At 32.9% G+C, this 11,815-nt stretch overlaps 1 protein-coding gene across 2 annotated transcripts; it reads left to right on the top strand.

The window, feature by feature from the left end:
- The first annotated feature begins 452 nt into the window (after nucleotides 1-452).
- On the top strand, nucleotides 453-11,680 carry LOC149909589 (glucose dehydrogenase [FAD, quinone]-like). Of its 2 annotated transcripts, none has more exons than XM_090119634.1 (7): nucleotides 453-660; nucleotides 7,864-8,773; nucleotides 9,091-9,307; nucleotides 9,428-9,629; nucleotides 9,716-9,927; nucleotides 10,136-10,285; nucleotides 10,965-11,680. In XM_090119634.1, the coding sequence occupies exons 2-7, from the start codon at nucleotides 7,890-7,892 to the stop codon at nucleotides 11,166-11,168; spliced, it is 1,869 nt and encodes a 622-aa protein (XP_089975760.1). In that variant the 5' UTR covers nucleotides 453-660; nucleotides 7,864-7,889; the 3' UTR covers nucleotides 11,169-11,680. The 2 variants fall into 2 exon arrangements, with proteins under 2 accessions (XP_089975760.1, XP_089975761.1); XM_090119635.1 differs by lacking the exon at nucleotides 453-660 and adding an exon at nucleotides 1,687-1,758.
- Nucleotides 11,681-11,815: the final 135 nt, after the last annotated feature.

The raw sequence follows: 11,815 nt of genomic DNA, 5'->3' as shown, positions 1-11,815 counted from the left end.
CAATTAAAAACGATTTTAAAATAAAGTGCAATATGGTATAATTTAGAAAAAACAATATTACACACAATCTCTAATTACACAATAGTAGATATTTTTGAAGATTGAAACTACAAATTACACTATTTGTGCCATTAATTGGCACAGTAAACGAATTCTCAAGAGGCGAACTTGAACTAGACACGGTCTCTGCTATATAGGCTCATGCTATCGCGAGATCAGCAATTGATTTATTTTATTACACAGTTAAATATTTTATAATACGATGTCATCGCAATAATGCAATCCACCGAAGCATGACTGCATGCATTTTCTCAAAAAGGGCATGTCAGCTCGTTAAATGAATATATTTACAAGGTTTCCATATAAATAAGTTATCAAAAAATTTGGTAAAATATAAGCCTGCTAAATAGCCTATCAGTGGAGCCAGTCGATCTCGTCTTGTGGCCTTAAGTTTAAATTGAGTGGACGCTCATGTTCACACGACCAATCCTATATATACGCCTTGGTGCGTGCGCGATGCGGGAAAAAATATTTGCCATTAATATATCTGTATCTGAACTTTTCATTATTCTGTGGGTAGCATCTGTGACTGGATGACCAAGTGGGATATACCGAGCACATATTGTGCTCTATTGTGTTTGTTTTAAATGTGTTCTTAAGGTAGGTAAGCAATTTTTATTATATTTTGTGTTATGAGTTACAAGAACCCCTATTAATTATATTTAAATGATTTTCATTTCGAGATGTAAGTAGGTAGCTACTTGGAAGAAGATAATAAGAATTGATTATAATAGATACGATTTGATTTTATCAAACATTATTTACCTAGGTTTGGAGGCAATTAAAGAGTAGGTACCCGTTTAGGGAATAAAAAATTCAAAATTCATACATATATATAGAATCTATAGGTAATTAATAATAATTATTATAACTTAATGAAATACTGGAACATCAGTAATTTCCTTCTACTTAAATATATAGAATTATCGAGTACCTATCTAAACGACATGACATCACGATAAATAAATTATTATGTATCACAATTGTTATAACGGTGTTTTATTTACTTTTAAGACGTAGGTATTATTTGAACGAACCTAGCATTTTTTTATGTTAATTATTGTGTATCTACAGTAATCATGTTTATCCAGTGGCTTTGTATTTATTGTACCCTAATTTATTTATTCAAAAATTGCAAAATATCTAATGTTGTATACATTAGATATTTTGCAATTACCTACTTTTCATCCTTAGTATAATAATTTATAATTTTTGTAATAACAACTAAAATATTTAAAAATATATGTATGTATAGCAGCTTACTGGTAGAACTTGTCACAAGGACTAAAAACAAGCTAGAGGACCCTTTACGGTACGATTTCTCAATCGAACCAGTATATAATATAGGTATATGTGTACTAGAGTACCACTTAACGCATCTACCTCGACATATATTTGCTCTATGTTCTACTGAGACTACTCACATGGCATACCATCTCAATTACTCTATCCATATAATATTGGTCGATTGTGCATGCAGGTAACGTCGTAAAGTACGTGTATTCCATCGGTATATCTATTAATCAAGTACCTTACATGCCATAAAATAACTCTAAAGTATGTAGTATTGTTACTTGTAAGTTCAGTATCAGTTTCGAAATCGCAAATGTTCCACCATGATGTAAGAGTTGTTTTGAATTACTATACAAGGTTTCCAGGCCACAACTAGGTACAAAAATCAAGGATAGCAAGGACCAGGTAAAAAAAATTCAAAAATGAATTTACTTTCTCATTTTATAATTAAAAATAATAAATACTTACTTAACTAATTATTTTTTTCAATAACATTTTAAACATCGACTCTATCTAACCGAACATTTCCGCCCATTTGTTGTTCTTTCAATGCGTCAAAAATGTATAATATGTGTGATAATACGAAATCCACAGTGCTCAATTATATTTGGCGTGTTAATTTTCAACTTCGTGATATTTAAAATTAATGCAGGAGTCGAATATGCTTCCGTAAAAATTGGGTCACGCTCACAGGTAGAGATAGCATGTTTACAGTATATTATCGCGTTCCTTAAAAACCTTCGGGGTGCCTTTATAGCGTCAACTTTCCCATTCTTATTGTGGTACATAATATTATCCCAAGCCTAAATTCCCATTATGGTAGGCCAAACATTGCTACAAGTTATGGACGAACCCTGTAGCCTATAGGTAACTTTAATAAAATCATAATGTTCTTGTTCATAACCTAGTATTATAATAAAATTATGTTTTGCTTTACTTAATTTTGTACTTTTTATATTAAACGTAACGTATATATATATATATATATATATATATATAATTTTGTACGTTTTTATATAAGTTCCTAGATATAAATATTTATATGATTCTATATTAAATTTTTTTACAATAATATTGTTTTAGTTTACGAAGAACCTTATCACGGTGATCGTGCAAATTAGATGACTATCATGTTTTCTGTATGGCCTTAACGAAACCTTCATAATAAACCTATTCTCGAAATAAATTTCATAATATATACAGTTTCCTGACCTTCATGACAACGTGTATTAATAATTAATATATATTACATTTTATAGAAACAAGAACTTATTATCTGATCATATTGAAAAAATGAAACATTTGCTTTAACTTTTAAATAGCATGTCTAATACAAATAGTTGAAAAGTCATAACTACGTTGCAAAATATATCTACCCTCGAGTTATTCATTCATAATTATTGTAACACAAACATAAATCCATTCATTTTTCATTCTATTTTTTTTTTATTCGTATGTATATGTTATCGTATGTATAATGTTAGACAGCTATATACAAAGTAACCGTCGCGGTCGTTCCACCACTAAAAGTGTGAAGTCCCGTGTCGCCTAGTGGGGTATGGGGCAGATGCATTATGCATACATTACATATGTTTCACTGAACGAATTTCTTTATGGAAAAGTATGTAGTTTATCCGAGATTTCGTCTGCAGGGAATCGACCCAGGACCCGCTGGCCGCCGTTTCTACCATCGCGCGTTATCCACTGTACCAAGAATCCATCATTATTATAGCATGATCGAATAAGTAAATTAATTGAATTTTTTTAATAAGTTTAAAAAATATATCAGTAAATAAGAATGATAAACAATTAATATTTTGAACAAGGCTTGTCTTTGCTGTACCCATACATGCAGATAAATAACAGATGTAGAGCAGTTGAGCTAAATAAAGATTTGTGATATTAACGTGCAAGATAATTAGTAATTACAAACTGTTCGCCCCGGCTCCACCCGGATTATAACTTATTTTCCAAAATATAAGAGCTGAGTATACTATATTCGTCTCCTGGTTCTAAACTACCTCCAATTACTTACCAATTACAGCCAAGTCGGTTCAGCCTTTCTTGAGTTATAAATAGTGTAACGAAAAGAACATTCTTTTATGGTATAGGTAGGTATTAAGAGAAATATTTTCTTTAGTTCGAAATCTAAAATAAATACATATATTACAAAATATAGTTCAACTTACCCTTAGTTTTAAGTAGAGATTTGAAATGAGATTTCATTTAATTTGAATAAAAATATAAATTAACATCAATTCTTGTATCTAAAAATACGTATTAGGTATTTGTCAACTTAAATTGCAAATAGGTACAGTTTGGGATTTCCAAACACTTTCAATAGTTACTCAGTTTAGGTGTACAGTAAGTATGTTTAAGTTTTCGTTTATAATAAAACTTCCTATTTATTTTATAGTATTGTTCGACTTGTAATTGTCTTGTTTTAATTGTGTTGAGTCTTATAAATGTTTCTTTCTTTACATAGACACTTATCATATTGCATTAATAAAAATAAATAAAATTACGTAAGTAATAACAAATAATAACAATCTTTGTTCAAATAAATTATATAATATATGGAAAGTAATGCCCGTTTATAAAATATGTAGTAACCTATGTTTTTTCTTTCAGATAATATTGAATCTATGGAACTAATCTCAATTAGCAAATCCTTTAGATACAATTTACATAGGTATATTATGTTTTTAAATAAATATGTCTACTGCATACCTACAACATTATTTTTTTAATTGAAGCATACAGCATCATAAATTCATGTTTCACTTAAATATATCTCAGATTTATGTCAATAAAAAAAATCTCTCGTGGCATTGAATATAATTAAGATAAAAACTAAGGATAAAAATATATTTTTATTTTCTCAAATCAAGCACAAAATCCTATCTACATTTTAATGTATGGTGATATTTTACTATGTTTTGCAATTTTTTTTTTGTTTCTATATGTATATAGGTATTATAGGTATATAGGTACAATAAAATCTTCGTGCCATTAGTAAGATTTTTCTATCAAATTGATCAAACATAATATTATTACGTAGTAGGTACAAAAGGTTGCTAATGTGCAAATAAATTGAGACAAATTGTCATAATGTGTTAAATAACCCATTGATTCATTTAGAATGTAAGGACACAGGAAGCGTTAGCTACTATTGAGTATTCTGAGACACAGGTTTCATATATGTTGGTTTATATGCCATAATATAATCTACGACCTTGGCCAAGAGATGTTTGATAAAATTTCTTTAAACTTTTTATATTTTAATATAAGTTAGTTTAATTTATTGAAGTCTGAAACCTCAAGCCATCCTCAACCACCGAGACCCAACTGCTCTAATAATACTTAATTTCATGATAATTTACAGTGCAACATAATTCAGTGATCTAAATATAGATACCTACATATTTGATATTATAAGTATAACGCTTTATATATCTATACTTACTAATATTATAAAGAGGAAAGGTTTGTATGTATGTATGTATGTATGTATGGTTTTCACGCATAAACTACTGGATCGATTTTGATGAAATTTGGCACAGATAATCTTTAGACCCTGAGAAAGAACATAGGCTAACTTTTATTGCGAAATATGTACCACGGGCGAAGCCGGGGCGGACCGCTAGTTTTAATATAAAACACTTCGAAAACTCCAGCCCAACAGGCACACACTAAAAACATATTTGTTTGATGTCGTATTGACTTTAGCATGTATGTGATAATATGATCAGGCTTCTGTAAAGTGTAAAGTCATTGTGTGTCGTTACTGTGCAGCGGTATTTATTCAAAATTGTTTATTATGGAGTTTCATGCTCGTATAAGAAATGAATTATACCTACTGCCTAACAATTATTATTTTTTCACAATTGCACCTGCGTAATGCTATATATAGATAATCATGTATTATGTAGGTACTTGGTTTTGGCTGCCTTGGAATATAGGGAAACCAAGGTATATCCCTAACTATCCTCGCTACATATTTTTTATTGTAGGTATTTGCGAATTACAAAGACAATTCAAATATGTATATAATGTACCTATAATGTTTATAATAAATCTGTATAGGTATAGTACCAACATAGACATAGACGTAGACGTTACGTTAAATATTAAAAAAATGGTTATGACGAAATATTTATCGTAGGTAATATTTATGTGACGTTATCCATAACAATTTACGCATTCTTTTGCATATAAATAATAAATCTGATATAATTTATACACTTATATCGGTATCTATGCTACGTCACTTCATTTGGGCATAATGCAAGCAACAAGGTCACCACGCGTGTTCTGATCAGCTGGTTTGAAGGTCATCTACATTACGTTAATATGTATTATGTGAATGTGGTGGCCTTGACTTTATACGTAGAATTATATCTTTTATTTATGAACAAGTACAAGGACAAGAGGAATGAATCGAATCTCTTTTTAGTTAAACAATAGTGTAGGTACCTATGGTGTACCTAAATAGTTTTCCTCACTAGGTACGTACATACCTAGTAAGTAATTAGTATAAAACAAAGTCGCTTTCGCCGTCTGCGTATCTGTAATTCTGTAGGTACATATAAATTGGATATAGTAAATGAGAGGAAGATTTTTTTATACAGGGTGTCCCAAAAAGTAGTGATATACTGAAGCTGGGAGGTAGAGGACTTAGAGGGCTATCCGAATCACCCCCATGTGTGTTATGCGATTTTTCGTATTTTCGGAGTTATTACATTTTTTTCAATTTTTCATCTATCGCCGAGTACGATGAGATTTTTATTTATGGTGACGTGAATTATTGCGCTAGATGCTTGATTTTTTTTTGTGTGCTAAGCTGAAAGATAGGCCAATTCAGTATGGTAACATTTACTATCGTTAGATCTTCGAATGGAATAAAAAAAAGAATTAAATGCCAAGAAAGATAAAATTACCCAGTATGTTCATAACTTCAAGGGCCCATAAAAAAATAAAATCACATAAAAAAGGTTTTCCATTTGGCTTTTAAAAACTTGCTGTATCGATCAGGTAGCTACCCTAAAAATTTCATTTTATTATTCTGAAGGCTTCAATCGAAAAATTGAAATCTAAATGTGGTAAGTGCAAAATTTTTATTAACATGATGGTCATTAAAACCAATAAATAGGTGTTTAATTACCAGAATTTTTTTAAAATAGCCCCGCTGTTGCTCAATGCAAGTGCGACATCACCGTAAAAAGTTGTCTTTTTAATGTCTGAATGCTCTTTTATCATTTTTAATGGTTTCTTCTGCTACTATGAATTTCCGGGTTATTTCGTCCAAATTGTGGCAGTCTCTCGTCTTTGTAGTATCCCCACGGAAAAAATTCAATAGGGTTTATGTGCGGAGACCGTGGAGGCCAGGCTAAAGGGCAAAAATACCCTGAAAGATGGATTGGTCGTTGCAGCCTGCGCATGCGTCGGTGACGCCTGCTTTAAAGCCTGGCCTCCACGGTCCCTCGACCTAAACCCCATTGATTTGTTTCAATGGGGATACTAAAAAGACCTCGGCTACTTGAGAGAATGCCACAATTTGGACGAAATAACCCGGAAATTCATAGTAGCAGAAGAAACCATTAAAAATGATAAAAAAGCATTCAGACATTTAAAAGACAACTTTTTACGGTGATGTCGCACTTGCATTGAGCAACAGCGGGGCTATTTAAAAAAAATTCTGGTAATTAAACACCTATTTATTGGTTTTAATGACCATCATGTTAATAAAAATTTTGCACTTACCACATTTAGATTTCAATTTTTCGATTGAAGCCTTCAGAATAATAAAATGAAATTTTTAGGGTAGCTACCTGATCGATAGAGCAAGTTTTTAAAAGCCAAATGGAAAACCTTTTTTATGTGATTTTATTTTTTTATGGGCCCTTGAAGTTATGAACATACTGGGTAATTTTATCTTTCTTGGCATTTAATTCTTTTTTTTATTCCATTCGAAGATCTAACGATAGTAAATGTTACCATACTGAATTGGCCTATCTTTCAGCTTAGCACACAAAAAAAGATCAAGCATCTAGCGCAACAATTCACGTCACCATAAATAAAAATCTCAGCGTACTCGGCGATAGATGAAAAATTGAAAAAAATGTAATAACTCCGAAAATACGAAAAATCGCATAACACACATGGGGGTGATTCGGATAGCCCTCTTGGTCCTCTATCTCCCAGCTTCCGTTCATCACTACTTTTTGGGACACCCTGTAATTTACTAGGCTTTAGACAAAGCGGGTGAAACCGCGGGAGGAAATCTAGTTTTCAATTTTTTTTATGTAGACAAAGTTATTTAAACTAGTTAGCTACCCAAGCCAAAGTTGTATTGCCCCTTTTTCATGTTTTCTTAAAATAAAAAAACTTAAAAACAATGGACCGGATTGGTAGAGCCGTTTCCCGGGTTTTACGCTTCCCAACACATGTTGCGATTCACTTTTATTATATAGATCAATTAATAATTAATGAAAATTGAAATTGTTTCAGAAATGAAGAAAAATAAATAAGTCGAAATGAAATCCTGTGTATTTTTCGTAATTATAAGCAGCTTTTCGTTAGCTGGATCTCAAATAAATAACTTTTTTGATCTTTGGACCGATTTATTTCGACCATTACCTCAAAATAAGAAAGAAGGATTCATACCTGATTATACTCCTAAAGATAAACAAGATTTTGATTTTATTATTATCGGAGCCGGCTCGGCAGGATGCGTATTAGCAAATAGATTGTCTGAAATAACAAAGTGGAACGTTCTTTTATTAGAAGCTGGTGGCAATGAAAATTTCTTTTCCGATATACCTATATTCGCGCCTTTTATGTCCATAACACCCATGAATTGGGATTATACGTCAGAGCCGGAGAAAAGAGCCTGCAGAGATCTCCGGGGCAATGTATGTTATATGCCTCGTGGTAAAGTACTAGGTGGAAGCAGCGTACTCAATTTCTTAATATATCAAAGAGGACATCCTGAAGATTATAATGACTGGGCTCGCATGGGTAACAATGGGTGGAGTTACGATGAAGTATTACCTTATTTTAAGAAATCAGAAAATATACGAATCAATGAACTGAAGAATTCAACATATCATGGTGTGGGTGGTTATATGGATATTGATTACGCTTCATACTCATCACCTCTTGACAATGCGTTCAAGGGTGCGGGAGAGGAACTCGGTTATGAATGGAATGATCCAAATGGAGAACGATTAATTGGTTTTTCAAAACCGCAAGCGACCATTCGCAATGGTAGAAGATGTAGTGCATCTAAAGCTTTTTTAGAGCCAGTCCGTTTTAGAAAGAATTTAAAAGTGTCAAAATTCTCAACAGTTAGACGAATTTTAATAAATTCTGACACAAAAGCTGCTGTTGGAGTCGAGTTTATAAAACATAATAAGAGGTAAGTAAGTTAGTTTGATTAACATTTTGACAATTAATTATTTACCAACTAAGTTTTAATAGTAACTACCTACCTGATCAAATTGAATTGTACGTAACCTGAGCAATTTAATTTGTACACTTATGGAAGCTTAATTATTATTAATGAAAATATTATATACCTACTACCTAACAAAAAACGGTCAGAATTAAGTCAAAATTAAATTAGTTTCTCTCATCTGAAACTTCTTATCTTATCACATGACAACTTTAATTACAAAAATTGAATGAAAATAAGAAGGAAAATAAATTTATTTAAAAAATTTCTTGGTATTACAGACGTCGGGTATTTGCACGTAAAGAAGTAATACTTGCAGCGGGTACGATCGGTTCGGCGCAGCTTCTTATGTTATCAGGAGTAGGACCGCAAGAGCACCTCCTCGATGTTGGAATCAATCCCATAATAGATTCTCCTGTTGGTTACAACCTCCAAGATCACGTCACGTTCTCCGGAAATGCATTTATAGTAAATCAGACAGGACTTTGCGTAAATGATGTAAGTACGAAATTTAGAAATGGTTATGTAATCAATAATAATATTATGTAAGTTATGTAAGTTATACTGATTGTATCGAAAATTAGCTTCTCGCGATGTATTATACTACATATTTTGCAGATGTTGGCTGCCTCGCCCACATCAGCAGCTGCTTACATGGCTGGACGAGGACCGCTCACATTGCCGGGCGGAGCTGCTGGTCTTGCTTTTACCCAAACTCAATATGGAAGCGACCTTGCCGAAGGACGTCCAGATATTGAACTAGTCATGGGAGCAGGATCCCTTGCAGGCGACTTTTTAGGAATAATTCGATCCCTACTTGGTAATATATCTACAGAATGAAGGTATTTAGACAGATACCTTATAATATTATAATGTTCTTTTTAAACGTTCTCATTACTTCTTTAGGAGTTACGGATCAGTTTTATTGGAAAGTCTACGGTTCTCTACCATTAAAAGAGAGACAGCAGTCATTTGCAATAAATCCAGTATTAATACGCCCTCAAAGTTATGGCCGGCTGACACTCAGGAGCGCAAAATTTGATGACCACCCTAAAATTCATCCAAATTATTTCGATCATCCAAATGACATTAAAGCACTGAGAGAAGGCGTGCGGCTTGTAAGTAACTTAATGTTTATTACAAAATGTAACCAATTTTGGTTCTAACTTCTTTCTCATAAAAAAAAAAAAAAACTTCTTTCTCTCGCTTGGAAACATGGAAAAGTTTACAAAAAAACTAACAATGCGAATGGAGTAGTGAGCGTGAGATTTAGGTATGGTCGATAGGTGTGCTTTTAATTGCAAATGCAAAATTATTTTTTTACAGACTCAAAAAGTTATTAGCACAAAGGCGTTTCAAAGATATGGGACAAGGTTAAACAATGTTCCATTCCCAGGCTGTGAACATTTAGAATTTGATTCTGACGAATATTGGGAATGTGCAATAATGCAAACATCAATAACGTTAGACCATCAAGTAAGTAACAAATAACTAGAAACTAATCAAGGATATAAGCATGCAATTTTAAAAACAATGTCTGAACATATAAACAAAGAGCGCCAATTTAGCTATTAAGGCGATTATCACACTACAACGCACCACACAGCCTACTTCACAGCAGAAAGCGTATACCGTCTTCGCCGACGAAGACGAGGTCCCTTGTTCCGCGTTCCCGCGCTCACCCGGGTGAGCGCGCGTCCGACTAGGGCCCTTCCGGCCTCCTCCACTCAAGCGACAGCCCAAGAGATCCCCGTCAAGGGGGGACGCCCTTGCGCATGTCTCTACCAGGGTGAACCTTCAGTTTTCCCACGCGTCCGCGTTAAAATGTAGAAGCCCTTCTGGCTAACATCGAAAGACACCATACAAAAAAAACAGCCTAACTCGTAAATATACAGATATTCCAACACACAGAAAATACAACCACGTGAGTTCATGCAGATATAGCGCCTACAAACGTAAAAAAGTGCGTAAAAGACACGCACGATGTACTCCCGCAAGTACCCGCGTAAGTGCTTTGAGCCTTTGACACGTAACAGGCAGTGTGATAATCACCTTACGATAAAACTCTGCACGTCTTTCTCAACTAAACCAACTTTAGAATCCTTCGATGAAGTCAAAAGCAACTATAAATATAATGCTCCTTATAAATTTTCAGGTGGGGACCTGCAAAATGGGGCCGGCTAGAGACCCCAGCGCTGTGGTAAATCCTCGCTTGCAAGTCAAAGGAATCAGCAATTTAAGGGTCGCCGATGCGTCTATTATACCTCGTATACCTGCATCACATACACATGCCCCTGTTGTAATGATCGCAGAAAAAGCTGCAGATATGATAAAAGAAGACTGGAGACATCTTCTATAAATGTATAAATTGATATGTTTGAATGTGTACTTTGGCGTTAGGTTCTGAAGACAATAGGAGATGAATCTTAATTCATCTAAGAATTTTTATTTGCTAGAGAGTAAATTGAATGCCATAACCTAAATTTGTGAGGACACCATTAACATGATTTTTTACATGTACAATATTATCCCTACTTTTATCATTAGATATAAAGAAAGAAAGAAAAAAATAGTAAAGTAAAGTATGGGTATATGATAAGTTAGGGAATGTGTTCATAAGTACATAATAAGACAGTGTGAGTCATCAGCTAAATGCTTATGTTGTGATATAGAATTCAGTATCATAGAATTATATTCAGAAACTGACGCTGGCTATGAAATATACATAGAAAATGGAATACATGTTTTAAAAATATATTAGCTAAGTATATTAGAAAGTAAGCTATGATTTAAAATCAATCAGTAAATAATGCTAGTCAAATGAATAAAATGTAATATAGTGTGAAGATCAATAAATAAATAATAAAATATAAACAGACTATTGTTATTTAGAAATTTCCGACCCCTTTTCTAAGTTATTTAGTCATCAGCTAAATGCTTATGTTGTATCAAAAGTTAGAAACTAAACTAAAGTTGTCTTCCACAAAATTTTGACAAAACCACTGC

This window comes from Colias eurytheme, chromosome 3 (genome assembly GCF_061535395.1).
Source record: "Colias eurytheme isolate Ceu_HAF_F1 chromosome 3, ilColEury1 Martin Lab GWU primary, whole genome shotgun sequence".
Classification (NCBI taxonomy): domain Eukaryota; kingdom Metazoa; phylum Arthropoda; class Insecta; order Lepidoptera; family Pieridae; genus Colias; species Colias eurytheme.
Note: the sequence above shows the minus strand (reverse complement) of the source record. Positions and strands in the feature narration are given on the sequence as shown.